General features: G+C 53.0%; 8 protein-coding genes across 8 annotated transcripts; 3 read left to right on the top strand and 5 right to left on the bottom strand.

The window, feature by feature from the left end:
• Window positions 1-95: 95 nt before the first annotated feature.
• LTS14_001724 (uncharacterized protein) lies at window positions 96-2,375 on the top strand (the record flags this gene model as incomplete). Its single annotated transcript, XM_064834432.1, has 5 exons — window positions 96-371; window positions 449-489; window positions 541-578; window positions 628-1,738; window positions 1,790-2,375. The coding sequence occupies 5 exons, from the start codon at window positions 96-98 to the stop codon at window positions 2,373-2,375; spliced, it is 2,052 nt and encodes a 683-aa protein (XP_064698296.1).
• Window positions 2,376-2,560: 185 nt separating this feature from the next.
• Window positions 2,561-3,579, bottom strand: LTS14_001723 (uncharacterized protein; the record flags this gene model as incomplete). The annotated part of the gene is made up of 3 exons (XM_064834431.1): window positions 2,561-2,740; window positions 2,790-3,304; window positions 3,351-3,579. 3 exons carry the CDS (start codon window positions 3,577-3,579, stop codon window positions 2,561-2,563), a joined length of 924 nt encoding a protein of 307 aa, XP_064698295.1.
• Window positions 3,580-5,109: 1,530 nt separating this feature from the next.
• Window positions 5,110-5,957, bottom strand: LTS14_001722 (uncharacterized protein; the record flags this gene model as incomplete). The annotated part of the gene is made up of 2 exons (XM_064834430.1): window positions 5,110-5,393; window positions 5,555-5,957. The coding sequence occupies 2 exons, from the start codon at window positions 5,955-5,957 to the stop codon at window positions 5,110-5,112; spliced, it is 687 nt and encodes a 228-aa protein (XP_064698294.1).
• A 3,253-nt stretch (window positions 5,958-9,210) lies between these two features.
• Window positions 9,211-10,989, bottom strand: LTS14_001721 (uncharacterized protein; the record flags this gene model as incomplete). Its single annotated transcript, XM_064834429.1, has 1 exon — window positions 9,211-10,989. The coding sequence occupies one exon, from the start codon at window positions 10,987-10,989 to the stop codon at window positions 9,211-9,213; it is 1,779 nt and encodes a 592-aa protein (XP_064698293.1).
• Window positions 10,990-11,901: 912 nt separating this feature from the next.
• On the top strand, window positions 11,902-12,534 carry LTS14_001720 (uncharacterized protein; the record flags this gene model as incomplete). The annotated part of the gene is made up of 2 exons (XM_064834428.1): window positions 11,902-11,970; window positions 12,064-12,534. 2 exons carry the CDS (start codon window positions 11,902-11,904, stop codon window positions 12,532-12,534), a joined length of 540 nt encoding a protein of 179 aa, XP_064698292.1.
• Window positions 12,535-12,922: 388 nt separating this feature from the next.
• On the bottom strand, window positions 12,923-13,315 carry LTS14_001719 (uncharacterized protein; the record flags this gene model as incomplete). The annotated part of the gene is made up of 1 exon (XM_064834427.1): window positions 12,923-13,315. One exon carries the CDS (start codon window positions 13,313-13,315, stop codon window positions 12,923-12,925), a length of 393 nt encoding a protein of 130 aa, XP_064698291.1.
• A 512-nt stretch (window positions 13,316-13,827) lies between these two features.
• SIT4_1 (sporulation-induced protein) lies at window positions 13,828-15,304 on the top strand (the record flags this gene model as incomplete). Its single annotated transcript, XM_064834426.1, has 3 exons — window positions 13,828-14,567; window positions 14,623-14,986; window positions 15,047-15,304. 3 exons carry the CDS (start codon window positions 13,828-13,830, stop codon window positions 15,302-15,304), a joined length of 1,362 nt encoding a protein of 453 aa, XP_064698290.1.
• A 324-nt stretch (window positions 15,305-15,628) lies between these two features.
• On the bottom strand, window positions 15,629-18,325 carry LTS14_001717 (uncharacterized protein; the record flags this gene model as incomplete). Its single annotated transcript, XM_064834425.1, has 1 exon — window positions 15,629-18,325. One exon carries the CDS (start codon window positions 18,323-18,325, stop codon window positions 15,629-15,631), a length of 2,697 nt encoding a protein of 898 aa, XP_064698289.1.
• Window positions 18,326-18,561: the final 236 nt, after the last annotated feature.

Genomic DNA, 18,561 nt, shown 5'->3' with positions numbered 1-18,561 from the left:
CTGCCTAAGATGAGCTGGGGTCCGTGCACATATGAAGCTCACATCTTCACTTCCAACCATCGAGCCTTCTCTGCAGTAGATACTGTACCTAAAACATGCCTACTCCTCGGAAGCTCCGTGCGGCCATCTTGATCATCTCGGAAACTGCCAGCCGTGATCCTTCAACTGATAAAGGCATTCCTGCATTGCAAGAAGTCTTCTCTCGGATCGCCCCCGACAGATGGGATGTCAGCGAGACGAAGATAGTGACGGATGACCGACAGGCCATTGCCGACGCTGTGACGAGCTGGACAGATGTGGAGGAGGACTGTTTGAGCTTGGTGCTGACGAGTGGTGGGACTGGGTTTACGCAGAAGGATGTTACGCCTGAGGTGGGTGCTGATTCATGCCCTTGAGATCTATATGTCAGTCCAAGAATATTGTGATGGCGAGCTGAGCATTGCATTAGGCTATCTCGCCACTCATTCACAAACAAGCCCCTGGACTCGTGTACGTCGCTCTGTTCATGATGCCGGCCCAATACCTCGCTAACATCGCTAGACATGGCATGCTCGCCGCATCATTACAAGTAACTCCATGTACGTACGTCGCACTACGCAATGTTCATTCAACACTGATAAGTATAAGTCGCGATAATGGCCCGACCAGTAGCTGGTGTGCGGAATAAATCTCTCATCATCACTCTCCCAGGGTCACCGAAAGGAGCCAAGGAGAATTTAGAAGCTATTCTACCGCAACTTGCACATGCTTGTGAGCAGGCCGCAGGCTCTGACTCGAGGACACTGCACGTCGGTGGCACGCAGAAGCTTGAGAAGGACGCTGGTCTGACGTCTCGCTCAAGGCCGCAGGAGACTTCTGTCCATGGCCATCATGATCACTCTCACAGTCACAGCCATGGTCACTCTCACGGCCACGGAGGTCATGCAGGCCCGAGAGCGCATACGAGACCTGAAGACCGTCCGATATCGAATGATCCGAATGCTGGACCAACACAGCGATATCGAGACTCACCTTACCCCATGCTTGCTGTCGATGAGGTACTCAGATTGATAGCTGAACATACTCCAGAGCCAAGGACAACAAAGGTCCTTGTTGAAGACGACCTAGTCGGCTCAATATTGGCCGAGGATGTGAGAGCTCGAGAAGCCGTGCCGGCCTTTCGAGCAAGTATAGTGGATGGCTATGCCATCATTGCTTCAGAGGATCCATCAATGCCGAGCACAAAAGGCGTTTTCCCAGTGACGGGAATATCACATGCACAAGCAGGAGAAGTGCCGGAGCTTGGAACGGGAGAGGTCGCACGTATTACCACTGGAGCACCCTTACCACCTGGTGCTACTGCTGTTGTGATGGTTGAAGATACTGTGTTGAAGACCATGACCGACGACGGCAAGGAGGAGAAGGAGATCGAGATCCTGACAGACGCTATCAAAGATGGTGAGAATGTTCGCGAGGTAGGAAGTGATGTCAAGCGAGGCGACGTCATCATGCGAAAGGGCGAAGGCGTCACGTCGGTAGGCGGCGAGTTTGGGCTTTTGGCCTCAGTAGGCACACAAGAAGTGCTAGTGTTCAAGAAGCCTGTTATTGGGGTGCTGAGTACTGGCGACGAGATTGTGCCACATGATAGACCTGAGGCCCTGCGAGTAGGAGAGGTCAGAGACACGAATAGGCCGACTCTACTGACTGCTATCCGTGGCTCTGGCTTCGAGCCGATCGACTTTGGCATCGTTTCAGACAAGTAAGTGTGGCCGAGTAAAGGATGATGCAGAAGAGTACTGACGTTTCATAGACCAGGCTCGCTCGAAACCATCCTTCGGGAAGCTCTCCGCCACGTAGACGTCGTAGTCACAACCGGCGGCGTAAGCATGGGCGAGCTCGATCTGCTCAAACCCACAATCGAGCGTAGCCTAGGCGGCACAATTCACTTCGGCCGCGTGTCCATGAAGCCCGGCAAGCCTACCACTTTCGCCACCGTACCTATCAAAACCAACGACTCCTCCGACCGCGAGAGAAAGCTTATCTTCTCATTACCTGGTAATCCTGCTTCGGCGGTCGTGACGTACCATCTTTTCGTACTTCCAGCGCTACAGAAGATGGCTGGGTTCAAAGAGCCATGGGGTCTGCCGAAGGTGAAAGTTGTGCTGGAGCAAGACGTCAGGTGTGATGCGAAGAGGAGTGAGTATCATCGGGTTGTGATCAGTGCGAAGGCGGATGGAATGCTATATGCTACTAGTACTGGTTTCCAGCGGAGTTCGAGGATAGGGAGCTTCAAGGGTGCCAATGCATTACTGTGCTTACCCGCTCAAGCAGGTTCGTTGAGGAAGGGCGAGAAGGCGGATGCGTTGTTGATGGGACAGCTAATTAGTGAACTGTAATGGTTGTATTATATACTGGACAGATGCACGACATTGCCAACGGAAAACACGCCAATGCAGAATTAAGGACTACTACTGCCACCAGTGCTTGTAGCATGAAACCAGGTGACACGCAAACTGAATTAGTACATACTGCTCCAAGCGCCAGCAGCCACATGTGTAAAATCTTGGCACTGCACTTCACTTCATCGTGATCGTCCTCCCCATGCATATCCAAAACTGCCACCAGCTGCTCTGCAAGCCGTGGCAACAGCCACAGGGGTTGTAGTCGACGTACTGGTCCACGTGATTGACATTGTCTTCGTGATATATTCCCGCTTGTAGACGAGTTCTTCGAGCGTCTCTGTTGGTCTGGGAGCCGTTACCTGCATCAAAGTCAGCAAGATTCATGCAGCCTCGCCAATCAAGACGTACAGTGTCTAATTGAGTCTCGTATACCGTGTGCGGCGGTAGAGTAATGATAGCCATCACGGTCGTGGCCTCCACAGCTGTGGTCGTTGTTGGTCGGGCTTGTATAGTTGTTGTTTTGCTGCCGCCTAATGTTGTGGTTGTGGTGATTGTTTGGGCATCCGGAGCACGTTTCTGCACAGCTCGAGCCTCTTCCTGTTCCACTGTACGAACATCAATTGCTCTTCCACCGACTCGCGTCATTGGCCACTGGAATTGAAGCCCAGTAGGAAGGGGTATCATTGTTGGTGCAAACCGCAGCCAGTCATCTGCCATACTCGGTCTTGGTGGTACTGTGCATGACGGCGTAGCAACTTCGGTCTCGACGAAGCGAGTCGTTGTCCAGCTGAAGAAGGTCCGGGTGAGCATGTCTGTCTTGGGAACTATGTAAGGCGCCGGCGTGAGCGTGAGGGTGCCTATTGTGTTCGACGTGATCGTAACATCGTTGCTCTGAGTCGATGCTCGCAATATAGTAGAGGTTACTGCGCTGATCAGCATACGTAGAGGCTCTTTGGCAAGGTTTCGTACCATTGACTGTGGATGTAGCTTGCTCCACAACAGTCCAGTCGGCGATCGAAGTCACCGTAACAGTCGTCTGCTGTCCGGCAAACAAAGAGAAACCACGCTGGTAAGCAAATGGATCACCTTCCCCGTCATTACCAAGGGTCAGTATCGAGTAATTACCACTCGTCAATGCGCCATGTCGGACAGGACAACTGCTGAGCTGGGAAACATCGTCTGGCGAGGTCGGAATCATCGCACAGTAATACTCCTCTGAAGTGTCATCGTTGACAAGGAGCACATATGCTGTGCTGTTCGAGCCTGGGACAATCAGCCATGCGGCAGGTTTAGCGGGAAAGCAAGACTAACAGTTCTCGAATTGCGAGACCAGGGTGAAATTGCTGGTCGCTGCGCTGTTGATGAAGTAGGTCTCATCTTGCTGGAAGTCGATGCCGTATACCATGCATATTGGATCTGCGGAAGCTTCTCCTGTGCTTTGTGATATTGCTCTTCCAAGGAGAGCCGTGGAGGTGACGATCCAAGGTGTGCGCATCGTGGTCGCGACAGTGTTAGTATGTAACAAGATGCAGGAGCATCAAGCAGCACGGCTCGACCTCTGTCTGCCATTCTCCGGCCGGTCGATCTGTTGGGAGCATATCGACGTCCAAGGATGCGTACCTCGATAGGGGTTTCCTCGGGCGGGGAGTAAAGCCATGTCCTGCCGCGAATGCTGGTGGCCCACTTAGAATCTCTTTGTTGCTAAGCTGACCAGATCTTTGACATGGGCATTATGCAGATAGCATTACCGCTACTTCGAGGAGTTGATAGACAGTAAAGCTCATTCCTAGATATGACATACTGTGAGGAGTGCATGGCCCACCAGCAACTTGATTCACAAGGCCTGCCACTTCAGCTAAGGAGACAAGAGGCGAGATGGAGATATACTTGCTCCTTCTTCACTTTCGTTCGAGTGCTCCGACTCATCCACAGTCCCGAGTCTGTTTCGATGATCGACGTCGAACGGAGGGTGGGAAGTCTCGCGGCTCCGAAGACTATTGTGAAGCTGTAGAGGAAACGGCCGGACGTTGGTTCGGTGTTTATGAACGGCCGTCATTGGGACACCAAACATGAATATACTCCGCTCAACATGCCTTCCTATGTAGAGCGATTTTTACATTTGAAGCCTTGATCATTGGCTGGATAGGGAGGGATCGAACGTCGAGCACTGTGAATGCCGCAGGTTCATAATCACGTTCTTCGGCCAAAACGAGATGCTGAAGTGTAAGTGGCATGATGCCCATGATCAGAAAGTGTTGTATCGCTTTGCACAATGAGACCACCAAAACCGAAGTGAAGTCAAATGCTACACGCTACCTACAATAATAGAGTGCCTCAGGCTTGAGGCTCAAAAGTGCTTGCGGGCTGAAGACTTCGCGTCGAGCTGAAGAGGCCGCCCACAGTGCTGAAATTCGATGCACATCTTCACACATATGATTGGCCAAAACGGTGCTTCGTGCTGCGCAGGTGTTCAGCACAACGGGAGGCCTCCCAAAAACTGGCATCAGATCACCGGGCGCCGAAAGTGCAGCCTTTCAGGCAGTGAGGCTGTATAGAAATACATACATATTTGCATGACGCCCTTGGAAACTATTGTAACTGTCCAGCGCCGTTCTTCGTAATTCGTCATTACTCTCCAGCAGTGCAAACCTTGCACGAGCTTTCCAAAGGAAATGCGATTCTTATGATGGCGCCTTCGCCTGACGGTACTGGAACGTGATCCGCCTGGTTACACCTCTCCTTGGAAGCAAGATGCCAGCAGCCCCAGGTCGCCAGCCTCCTGCACCAAGTCCACGGGGCTACCTGCGGGCCCAGTATCGTCCGCACCAAGGACTTGCGCCGTAATGTCAACGAGACCATCGACGCCGACTTCGCCCTGGATGCGCGGGTTTCCTCCTTGCAGGTAGAAACCTTGTCGCTGGGTACTCGTACTGGTAGAGTCAAAGCCAACTCCCATCTCGATGTCGACGAACGGGGCACTCTGGGCATCGTTGGTAGCATTGCCGAGGTCAACTAGCCATCGTCAGCTTCGTACACTTCGATCCGTGCGACACAGAGGTAGGCACTGTTGACGGGTCTGGTACAGCCTGAGCAGCCAACAGGGTTGCTACATCCCATAGTTGCCTACAGGTACCTGCCTTGCCGATCATGTGGTGTGGTGCGGGATCACTTACCGTCGAGCCCGACATGCTTCTGCATTAACCTCATCGCCTTGCCAACCTCAGTTGCGACAACATTCTTCACCATGATAAGGTTGGTTACGATCGCATCTCGCTGTCCGACACGAAGACGACGCCATGCCTTGTGGCCGACAAACCCGACACCGAACGCGCGGACGCCATATATTAGGATCTTGTCAAGCAGGACGGTGTCCTCGAGACCGCCAAGGATGACTTTGGTTAAGAGCTCGGCAAAGTCGCCGGCTAGTCCGGTGCCGCTGCTACCCAACGGTGCACCTGCATCATCACCAGCGTTGAGGATGATGGTGAGGTTGTACATCTTGTTCTTGAGCACGGCGAGGATGACCTCGGTCAGATTGGTGCTGTTGGTGAAGGGTGGCATGACGGCAGGTGGCATGCTGGTTATGGTGTGATGAGGCTGGTGTGGTGGTCTTGTTGGGTCAGCGGTGGCCTGCGCGACAGTGTCAGTACATGTCGTCTGCCTGTCGCACTCGCGGGTCCTTCCAACAAGGACCCGCGATGTTCCCTGGATGACTCGCCCGCGTGCTGCGATGCCGCTGCTGACCGCCATCGACGCCGACGTACACGACGTGCTGAGATCACCTACGAGGCGAGGACAAGGGGACGTACCTGATGTGCTTCTTGCTGCGCTGATCCTATGTCGCTGTTGTGTTGCTGCTGGTATGAGATTGCACTCGGCGTGTCACTTACCCAAACGCAGACAGTGTTGGGCGAACTCGATGTGACGGTAAGCTGCCCGCCGGGCGATTACACGCAAGCCATGGTCCGTGGGTCTCTCTTCCCGCGACGACGGCGACGGTGCTGTACCTCGACCTGTCTCGTACAGACGGTAAGGGACAATTGTCATTTTCTTTACCGTCATCACCATTCGGTAGCCAATATCCCAACATATAGGAGTGGCATGGTGAGATCGTTTTAACAACGGTACGCTTCACACCCGACGATCCCGTGCTCGAAATGGGCTTGAGCAATGCAGGATATGGGCGTGAAAACTGCTCGAACCCATTGTAGGTAGGAGTATTTCATTTCACGTCTGTAATCGAATAACTCTTACGCCAATGTCCGACGGTTGGTGAGGTTTGGCTTTTGTCATTGGCTCTGACGGTCTACAGCAAAACAGGGTTCTCCTATGTTAGCGGGTGCACTCACTATTCACGAGGGCGAAACCTATGGGAAAAGAGACTATGCGGCAAGATAGATCTGGGATGGGATAGTTGACGAGATCTTATGGCAAATGCCTTCCGCCGGACGTTCCGATTCGTTGTACTGGAGGGAACCGTCTTGCGTTGTGCCCGAATGTTTGGCACCCAGTAGTCCTGCTGTCGTTCCGGTCGTCATCGTTGTCCTACAATCGATGGCCATAAGAATGAGCATGTTCTTGGCCTTTGTGATGCAAGAAACATGAGCTTCACATTGGTGGCGATTCGAGCAATGGATGTCATGTAGTGTTGGTACATGACTTATCGTCCCATCAGTTCTGCTAGGTAGTCCGTGTCTGGTCACGTGCTTGACAATCTGAAGAACGCTGCGCCGAAGACATCTTGGTCACACCCTATCCCATGGCATCAGGGTATGGAAAATGACATGTGGCTTGAACCATATCTCCATTCGCGTAGCTGTGCCGATAGTATCACAGCCCCACTGCTTTGAGGGAGAGCGTTCTAGACAGGAACGGATGCCTATCGTCCAATCGCCAGCGTATATTCAGCTTCTATCGATATACCCATGGCCATCCAACCATCTTACGCGGCCGTAGAAGAGCAAAGGGCCTCGAAGGGCAACCGATTCGATACCGAACAGGACGGGAAGGGTGCTAGGCAAAGGGCGTGGCTTTCGAAGTCGTGAAATCACCTTTGCCCAGTCCACAATCAGTTTCGTGCTGGTGCGCCTAAATGCTCTTGCGGAATGACATGGAGTACAAACGCAACCGATGGACGATCGGAAACCGACATAGATCAAGAGTTGGACTTACTATTCGCTACAGCGTCGCACCTTACGATTCCACACTTTGGGATTACTGAGCCAGAAGGATGCCCTGTACCAACACGTACGGGTACAGCGGATCAGGAGCAGCGGTATCCATTGGAACTTGAATACGCCTATCCCGAATGGCTGTCATTATCTGATGACACTGGAACTACTGGCCCGGCTACGGTGGCATCAGATAACCGGCTTCATCATGCATCTTGGGAACGCAACAACGATCCTACACCTTATGATCGGGGCTGGGTCACTACACCGGCAACCGTCATCCAACCACATGCGTTGACCCTGAGCCAACCATCGTACGCATATGTCGCACCCTCAACCTCGTATCAAACGTCGCAACATCCAGCATGGTCAAATCCCAGTCAGTCTGATATAGCGCCCATCAGTGCTCAGCAGCAGTCGTATGACACAGATGATCTGCCATGGTTGCACTCTACATACCAATCCCCGCTCTCCACCTATAGCAATGATCCCGCGCTGCAGCATGAAGGAACAGCGAGCTTGGATTCATGGATCCCAGATCCATCGGACCCTCCGCACTCTCTAGGTATCAGGAGCAGGCAACAAGCAATATCTACTTCCGAACATCAAGCGAAGGATATCTATCATTGTCCACTGTGCGGAAACGCTGTTGAACGCAAGGCAGATTTCAAGCGACATTTGGCAATGCATGCAAACAACGATGGCGCTCCTTCCCCCGAAGCAGTAGCGTGCCTGCTCACGATTTCTTGCAAGGCTCATAGTCGCAAACTCATCTGGTCCTGCGGATTCTGCTGGAAGACTTTCCTGTCTGCAGAGGGGTGGATCGACCACATCGTGACACACATACAGACACATGAGGCCGAGTCTGCTCGACAGTGGGCGATCGAAAACCAGACGCTTGGCATACTCACCAGCACTTTCTCTACCACGGACTTGATTGATGCCGTGGAAAGTGGTGATGGTAAACATGCTGTGCTGCCGGACATTCGTACCGTCGTAGAAGCTCTGCAGTATGCTGTTGTACCTCGGACAGCCCTTTCGGCCATCATGTCTATACTCAGGGCTCGCGGTATCAACGCAGAGTACGTTCGGTTGGGCGACTACGAGGCGATCTCTGCTCTTCATAGTCATGGACCAATTGAGCAGCCAAGACGTAAGAAGGCACAGGACGCTGCGTTCGTGTGCGATGATTGTGGCAAGACATTCAATCGTCGTGTTGTTCTAAACCACCATCAACGATGCCACCGCCCACGTTCCTATGTATGCGCGTTTTGTGAGGGTCGCTTTGCGTTATCGAAAGATCTCGCTCGTCACGAACGTACTCATCATGCGAGGGACGGGCAGATGACGTGCAAGCACTGTGACAAGGCTTTTACTCGTGTGGACAATCTTAACCGCCATACCAAGAATCATCATCCAGGTCGGGAGGTGGCATATTCAGACCACACCACAGAACAGTCAGAGGATGTCTTTAAGCGTTAGCGTCAATATTGACGTGCATCTATAAACTACAGCTATGCAGCCTGCAAAACTCCGCTGTGGCTCTCGAAGCAATTCAACTGAAGATTCAGCACAGCATCCTGGTTCCGCATGTGTCCGCAAGGTCGCTCTCGATTCCTGCCGGCTCAATGTGTATGAACATCAAGCAGCGCGGTCTTTTAGCGGGAAGGTCTCTTGCGCTTCTGGCCTGTGATTGCGCTCTTGTCAGGCTGGACTGCAACTCCACCCTGACCATTCTCGCCGACCTCGTCATCAACCCCGTTGTCGTCGTTGCCAGAGCCATCGCCGACAACTCCATCCGCGCCACCAGCTTCATTGCCCTCCTCCACGGGCCCCTCATCTTTACCCTGCTGCTCGCCGCCGTCTTGCTCCTCGCTACCGTCCTGCTCTTCATCGCCGCCAACTTCGGCACTGCCAGTCGCCTTCTTGGCACGCTTGCTGCGACTACGCTTGCCACCACTCTTTCCACCACCCGTGGCTTTGCCCATCTTCTTCCCATAGTTAACCCACAAGTTCTGAATTTTGAGCTTCTTCGCACCTTCTGGACTTGACACAATAGCGTGAATATCGACGCCCTTGAGGCAATTCTCTCTCAACATTGGAATCTCGGTAAGCACCTGGATGCAGAGATTGGCGCGAACGGAGAAGATGAGTGAACTTTCGGTGCCCGAGTTCTTGGTCTTGCGGATGCCATGTTGATGAGCCTCGAGCAGCGCATCCACAAATAGCCATGCACATTTCTGTGCTTGCTCCGCACCAGTCGACTTCGCGAGAGCCGCTTGGACAACGTCGTAGTGAATCGTCTGGTAGCGTTTCCACTCTGCAATGCGCTCGCCTTTGGGGAACTGCTCGCCGCCGACTGGAGTCTTCAGGTAACCGCCCCCCAAAGCAGCGACGAAGTTCTTCACAAGATTCTTCTGCATGCGGTTGTCGTTGACGTACTGGTGTACATCATCTGTGCCTGCGAGGTTGCGCTTGAGCGGCGCGCGATCGAACTGCTTGACCTTGGCCTCTGTGATCGAGTTGAAGATCCAGACAAAGCCGTCGTCATCTTCGTTCTCACCATCCTCATCATCCTCGCCATCGTCGTCCTCAGGATCCTCTTCACTCTCGGCCTCGGTCTTCTCACCAGCTTCACTGCTATCCTCGTCAACGACGTGCGCGGGCATGGTGGGCTTGGACAATTTGCTGGACATCCCCGTCATCCTCGAGTTGTTTAAGCGACCCGACTTGGACGGCTTCGACGGCTGGGCGCGAGAACTCACTGGCCCAAGCTTGACGCGCTTGGTAGTAGTCGACGCCGCAGTGGCTGGGAAAGAGTTGGTAGAAGCGGCGGCATGCTGACCACCGACAGTACTGCTGTGGAGAGAAGGGCCTTCCTCGTTGTCGCTGTGGTCATCCGGCATAGGTGCATTGTTTGGAGTGGCTTTGTGCTGCAAGCCGTTTGTGGTGGTGTTTGCCATGTTGGCAGAAGCTTGTCTCATAAGCACTTGCGGCGTCTCTGCACCTACGATGGGTGGGAGAGGGTTTGATGAAGTGTGGTAGGGAGTGCGCCAATCGTCCGGCACTGCGCGATACGTTGATGTAAGCGGCTGGTCGGTGGGTGGAAACCCGAAATAGGGTGCTCCGTTGGTATTGACGTCGAAATCGGTTGGGTATGTGTCTGGTGAGAGGTCGAAGTAGGGGCTGTTGTACGAGAAGTGGTCGGCCAGCTGCTGTGTGTGCTGCGTAGGGTCGAGATTGTTGCTGGTCTCGTTGCGAAATGGGATGCGGTCAACAGAGACGGGGTGTTGAGCAAAGGAGCCTAAGTGTCCAGGCAGTGGTGTGAATGGCTCCGGGAACTCGAATTCTGCATACGGTGAATAATACGCCATCAAAGGCGCTCGACCACTGTCCGGATCTTCACGCGGCAGTGACTGCTGATGGTATCGCTCCATGTCGAGTCTCGGTTCTGCGAGGAGGTGCTTCGATTCCAGTCGGTTGTCGATGCGAGGCTGTCGAGCTCACCAGCACGTCGGCGATTCTCTTTCGAACGAGAACGAAGATGTCAAGTTTGCAGGAAGCGCAAGACAGGAGAACTCGTCAACTTCATCGAACGAATGTGTCGCTCCGGATACGTCACCCGAGTCTAGGCAACCAACGTTCGGATGAACGCTACGGCCCGTAACTCTTCCGAAGCAGGAAGTCACGATTCACGTGTGTCTGAGCACTGTCCGAGCACGGCTCTAAACACAACACGAGACAGTTTCAATGGTCGATACATAATGGTCAATGACACTCTTGTCTGGAGTCTCTGATTGTTGAGGGAAATCTCGAGGTCATATAGTTGAGATTGACATATTTGCTTATATCCACTTCCTACATATCTGCAAGTTGCACTATCGAATCCCGGCCGCGAACACAACAATAGTGATATTGAGGCAGATCTGTCTAAGAACGATATTACTCGAGCAGGTCACGCTGGTGAGCGTCGCTGCGTCGAAGTAAGGTTCCTAAAGCCTGCATCGTCTTGCTCCACGGGTCCATAATGAGACCACGTCCTGTTTAGTCATCAGCCTCGGACCTTGTTGTCCCATACTCCGAGCCAAGCTGCATATGTACAAAGATCGTCGCTTATATTGCTGCTAATTATTGTTGCGATCGGTCTGTGCATACAACCAACAGTACGGTCGAAATTTCCGCATCCAATATCAAGATACTAAGTTCACGTCTACAGCCTTATGTGCCTTCGCGTTCGCGAACCTCTGTCAGCCACGGATGTAGGCATACAAAGAGTGCCAGACCGACGACTGTGATGATTTGTGTCTGCCAAGTAGAAACTCACTCAATCTTTCCAGCCAAGCTTCAACATGCCCAGAAGTGTCCCCTGCGACAACTGCATTGCACGGGCGACGTCGAAGGATGTAGCTCAAGCAAGTGTAAGCTTTTGCGGAGATTGCTTAGCCAACCTTCGACCAAAAAGCAAGACCCGCTCAAGTCAAGACAACTTAAGTTCTACTGCCATACTAAAGGCCCATGTCGAGTCGAAGCGGCAGCCACAACAACCCGACTTCAGCAAGGTCACAGACAGCCATCGAACAAAGGATCGCACGAAAGATGCAGCTCAAGTCGAGGCCTTGACTCGACAGACAATGGATGCCATCAACAGAAGAGACTTCACTGATGCGGGCTTCAACGCTGTCGCCCCGGATGTAACAATACCCGTGATGGACATCAATGCGTCTCTGTCGACGAGAGTAGAGATGATCGAGAGCTTCCGTGCACTTGCAGGAGAGAACCCCGACTATCATCTGCAAGTGACGAACATAGACGTCAACTTCGACGACAACACGAAGATGGCTCATGTGTACGTCTCCATGGACGTCAACGGTCGACATACCGGAGTGCTGATCAGTACGATGGCAGTCATCGGATTCATGAAGCGGGCAGGCAGATGGATCTGTGTTTCGGCTTGTTCTCTGAGACACATGGGTTCTGTGTAGACGGCATGAAAACGGATCAGCTGATGTGAGTGCTTGGAAGGCTGCAAAAAGCTACAAAGAGCTGAGCACATCGTGAGTCTTCCAACCAAACAGAGTTGAATACGCCGAGGTCAGGATGCGTTGTAAGTCTACGAGACTGTGCACTAGTACGTGCATGTAGTCAACGGATCCAGAAAACCCTGTCAGCATACAGTTACCTCGGTCACCAAAAGGACTCGGCAGGCTGAACTATTACCTCAGACCTACGCTGGGGGCACTCGTAATACCACAGATCAGATCGATTCTTCTTTACAAGTCGAAATCAAGGCACTCTTGGAAGCAGTCGCGCAAGATCATCATCGGCCAAGGTCAATATTGATATCGTACTGACTCGACACCAATCCACCGACTACTTCTCCAAGCGACCATTCTTCCCAATAAGACCAAGATGCGTATGCCCGAACCCGGTCCCGTACTTCAAGCCATACCCAAGCATCCGGTCCATACCAATATGCGCCAACCAGATGAACGCCACGCCACTCAGCAAAGGGTTCTTTCGAGCCATGCCAGCGCAGAGTAGCACGATCGGTGGCGTCTCGGTATGCACAGAGTTGTAGATGGCTGCGCCGAGTTTCGAGTCTGATAGATAGCCGGCCATGCCTAGATCAGGTAGGAGGAGACCTGCTACGAAGTACCACCATGATAGTCCGGTACGGGAGAAGGCCCAGATGGTGGAGGCGAAGATGGCCGCACCTTCTGTGCGGAGGAGGATGCGGGGCCAGGTCTTTGCGTATCCGTCCATGCTCGGATGTATATCGAGTAGGTCGGGGTCAGTTAACCTTATGATTGTTTCAAGATAGTGGTCAATGTTGTTCGTCTCAGTGATTTAAATCGGTAGGTAGAATCTGAAAAATTGCAGTCGTGCACTATTGCACTAAGGATGGTTGCCCCTCCATTGCCCGTACGAGTGGCACGATTTATAACACGGCCATGGCCTCGGACTCGCTTCTGAATGTCTCAGTCAGCATGTATGTTTGGGCACGGACGGTGGAGTAGAGTAGCCACGAGTTGTGGCGTTCGGCGCCATTGCCGTGGACCCCTGCCTTCACACCCACATCTCACACTTGCTGCTACTGCTGAACAATCACGTTGCCATCATTGCAAACAAACAATACCACTGACGAGTCCAAAGAGACAGGCAAAAGACCGATCGTACAAATATCACAATCCTTTGTCAAGCTTCGACCAACACAATCGGCCTCATATCGACCTCGATACAGCCCTCGTGACCACCTTCCACCTTGGCCATCGATCATGGCGCGAGACCGGGACCCCGATGTTCCCCAGCCAGGACCCGCACAACTCTCCTCCCATGCTGGACCCGATGAGTGGCTTACTCAAGCCAAGTTATGCCGCTACCTACCAGAATCAGATATGAAACGATTATGCGAAACAGTGAAAGAATACTTGATGGAAGAGTCCAACATCCAACCCGTAAGTGCCCCAGTAACAGTCTGTGGAGACATCCACGGCCAATTCTACGATCTTTTGGAGCTATTCCGCGTGGCGGGAGGTATGCCGGGCGAGGCTGAAGAAAGGGCAGCGAATGCGGCGGCAGCTGAGAAGGAAAGGGAGACTGGAAAGAGTGACAGGGTCAGTAGTGCGGCGATAAACGCAGCGGATCTGGAACCGCCGACACAAATTACGGATCCGAAGGTAAGGAAGAAGATGAAGAGGAGGTTTCAGAGGGACAGTGCTTATACTTCTGGTGCGTCTAACGATGGTTCGGAGGCGGTAGAGGAAGGCGAACTGCAACGAGGGAGGGTGAGAAGTCGGAGTATGGGTCAGGATGAGGACGAGGAGTACGGAGAGGAGGATGATGAGAGCGAGGATAGTGGAGTCGGCGTCAGGAGTCCGGGTCCGAGTCGGAGCAAGAGTACGGCGAAGACAGATAATGCGAACGGGAATCAGAATTTCATCTTTCTAGGTGACTTTGTGGATCGAGGGTACTTTAGTTTGGAGACGTTCACATTACTGATGTGCTTGAAGGCGAAGTATGTTGATAATATCTCCTGGAATCGATATCGTAAGCTAACATGGTTCCGATAGATATCCAAATCGTATAACCCTCATCCGCGGCAACCACGAATCCCGGCAAATCACCCAAGTCTACGGTTTCTACGAAGAATGCCAACAGAAATACGGTAACGCCAGCGTATGGAAGTCCTGCTGTCAAGTCTTCGACTTCCTCGCTCTAGCCGCTATCATTGACGGGAAAGTGCTATGTGTACACGGTGGTCTGAGTCCTGAGATCAGGACGTTAGATCAGATTCGAGTTGTGGCTCGAGCCCAGGAGATTCCACATGAGGGTGCTTTTTGCGATTTGGTCTGGAGTGATCCTGAGGAAGTGGAGACATGGGCTGTTTCGCCACGAGGGGCAGGATGGTTGTTCGGGGACAAAGTTAGCTCGGAGGTAAGATGCACAGCTCTTATGAAATACCTGTGCGACCAGAACGCTGATATCATTTAACAGTTCAACCACGTCAACTCCCTCTCCCTAATAGCCCGCGCCCATCAACTCGTCAACGAAGGCTACAAATACCACTTCGCCTCACAAGACGTCGTCACAGTGTGGTCAGCACCAAACTACTGCTACAGATGTGGCAACGTAGCCAGTATCATGACGGTAGGCGAGGATCTGAAGCCAGACTTCAAAATCTTCTCCGCCGTGCCAGACCATAGACGTGCTGTGCCGGCAGGCAGGCAGGGCAGAGGAGAGTACTTTTTGTAATGAAGTCGGTGATGAACGAAGTGTACGATACGTAGTCAAGAAATGCATAAGTTCGCATTTGGGAAGGCGCACTGGCATGGTGGGAAGAGCGATTGGGTGCGAGATTGGTTGTACTGTACGTGCTTCGCTACATTATGTCTGTACAAAGTATATGATACCCTAAATCCGAGCGTTTGCCCACCAGTCTTGTACCGACGGTAGTATTGTTCTCCCGAATTCGTGATTGTCTTTAGCCCAACCCAGGTGCCATTCTTAAGCCGAGCGATATGTCATGCATGCCTTGTACCGTTCTCACACCATGGACAATCGGGTATTTGATGATTTCTACGTACACAGTACCTCAGTAGTCATCTCAGTTATAGTATCGTCCACGTTCGAGTCCTCCCGGAATAGAAGCTGTGCGTGCTGCGAGCTAGACAGTGTGTGTCCCGCACTCGTGTCAAACACACTCTCCTTTGCTATCACAACCGAGTCTGCAAAAGAGCTCCCCTGTCGGCTTTGGCTGCGTTCCACTATTGACTTGGGTGTCTCTACGCTAGCCCTCGACTTCTCCTGAGCGTGCTCCTGTGACACCGGCTTAGTCACACTGAATGATATCCGCGTGGAGGACGCCGACGAGTTTGTAGCTGAAGCAGAGAAGCGGGGACTACTGCGCCGGCGTGCATCGTTACCTGCGTGATTGTGGAAGCTGCCATCGGTCTCTGCGAATCCGGGGAGCGTCGTGACTGTAGGCAAGACCGCTGCTTTCTCGCTCAGTCTCGTGCGTGGCTTCTTGATTGTTGACCAGGGTGACCAGGCGCCCATAATCGCTTGCGTGCTTGGCAGAGGAGCTAGCTCTGGCGACATCTGAGGGAGGATCTCGCGATGCACAGTAGGCGGGGCGGAGCCAGGGAAGGCGAAGCTCGCATCCGGCGTTTTGTAATCGAGGCTGTCCTTGTCACCTAGTCGTTTCAATGGCGAGTCGAAGAAATCCCGGTGGGCCTGGGCAAGCATAGCTTGCGTACCAAGCCACTGAGTTTGCGGCGACGACTGTCCGACAACATCGCTAACTACAGCCCTCGCGTCTTCATTGTTCAGGTTCTCGACGATTGCCTGTGCGCTGGCTTGCTCATCGTCCTCGTGATGGAGAAGTGCACCGACAGAACTGAGCGAGAGTTTCCGAGCTTCGCTAAGACCTTCAACCTGAGACGAGGCCGGCTCATCGGTCACACGTGTGATCTTTACGTCAGCATCCGCGTCCTTGAATTCTTGCCTAATGGCTTGCTTGATAGCTGAAGAGCGGCCCGCTGACAGTGGCGCGTCAGGTAGAAGAGTGTTGAGATGTACATCAGCGAGAGCAAGGCTGAGCTTAGAAGCGGACGAGTCGCCTCCAGAGGAGATTTCTACTCTTGGTGTGACAGGGTTCTTGCTCTCGTGTGCAGCCTCGGGCGTATCTTCTGATGATGGAAACTTCACCGCACGCCGCATGCTTGTCTTGTGTGGGACGTCCTTCGACTCTTCTAGCCCACTGGCCTCATCTCTGGCCACTCGTTTGCGGAACATGAAAGGCGTGCCGTCGTCCTCTGCAATCTTATATGCTCTCGATCCGGTCCGGCTGGTCTCATATTGGATACTGTCTTCTTCGACTTCCGTACTGGGACCAGCTTGCGATGTACTGGGTGCTGAGCGTCTTCGAGTGGCTCGTGATTGCCCCGGAGGTTTATTGTTGCCAGATGACTTGGCTCGGGTCGTTTTGGGGACTTTTCCAGCTTTCTTAGCAGACGCCTGTACCAGTCGTCTAATCTCAGCTCCAGGTGACGCAGTCGTACTGTCAACTTCCGTCGTGAGCCATTCGACCTGGGCCTGGTTTGTTGAAACCCGTGAAGTACGACTGGTAGGCGACAAGCCGTGTTGCCGGAGCAACTTGCTCTGGCTGTCATCTGCTGCTACATCTCGGTCACTGGCTGGTTCAGGTGCAGTATGATAGCGCTCCGCGATTTGATGAGGCTGAATACTGCAGTCTGGGATCCTGTCTGAGATCCCACTCGCGCCGTAGCACTCCCAGTGTTCGACATAGCTGCCGAGGAGCGATGTCCTTCCACTGTTTACAGGCTTCGGCACGGCCAAGGCCCTGGGACCAGGGCCAGTGATTGGATCTGCAGAACTATGAGGAGCATTGCTGTCCAACATCATACCGTGCGCTTTGAGAACTGGGTTAGGTGCTTGGCTCGGGCTAGTAGAAATGTCTAAGCTCGATCGATTGAGCTCATCAAAGCTGGCATCTGCGCTGAGCTCGAATAGCTTCGTCTGCCTGCGCAGTAGCCACTCCGTACCCGGCTGCTCCCGGCTGTACATAGCCCGTTGTTGTGCTACAGAGCCAGGCTCGCTGCATGGCTCTACATTGTCCGAGTCGGAAATAATGTCCGATGAGGTACGAGTGACAGGAAGTGGTACTTCGGATACTGCGCGGCGTAGTCTTCGATCACGTAGTGCTGCAGCTTGCTTGACAGCTTCTGTGCTGGGCTCGAGTGATACTTTGATAGGCTTGAACTGTCGGAACTGCTTGCAAGCGGATGTGGCGCGCTCTTCTGTAACGGTCTGCTCAACAACCTGTCTGAACGGCCTTCGAGATCTTTGCTGGGGCCTAGATATTCGGGAAGTCTCTTTGATCGTCGCGCGAGACTTTGTGGACTCTCCTTCAAGGACTGCATCTTTCAGTTCCTCGGCCGTGGGCAGAGTGTACTTCTGCTCAAACCGACTCCGTTCGTTGCCTTCCACGAGATGTCTTAGTGTCACAGGATGAGGCCTTGCGGATGAGATGAACAGCGGCTGGCCATTGAGATAGTCATCCGCAAGCTTCTCAATCCTCCGTCGCTTTGCTACTCGTTCCTGAGCTGAGAGCTCGTCATCAGACTCCGGACATATGGCCGAAGCGAATGCCGGAGTACAATCGTCATATTGGATGTTTCTTATCTCCTTGGATTGCTGGAAATGTGAGGGACAGGTCCAGATGTAACCTCGTGGTTTATGAGTCTTTATCATGGTGAACAACCTTCAGATGCCAGTGAGTGGTGCGGAAAGGTGATGCGACAGTTCATTGCGGCGTTTGTTGCCGAACTAAACAGGTGATGAGAGGACGGATGTCAGCTTCTCTTCTACTCTACATTCCGTTGCAGCAGTGAATAGCGACGTGGTGGCAAACATGGATGAGGTCTGCTGGTGCTCTCTGTAGGCAGAAGTGGCGCTAGAGCAGATGTGGCGCAACACAACGCCACTTC

This window comes from Recurvomyces mirabilis (assembly GCF_035927965.1).
Source record: "Recurvomyces mirabilis strain CCFEE 5264 chromosome Unknown scaffold_3, whole genome shotgun sequence".
NCBI classification, from domain to species: Eukaryota; Fungi; Ascomycota; class Dothideomycetes; order Mycosphaerellales; family Teratosphaeriaceae; genus Recurvomyces; species Recurvomyces mirabilis.
Note: the sequence above shows the minus strand (reverse complement) of the source record. Positions and strands in the feature narration are given on the sequence as shown.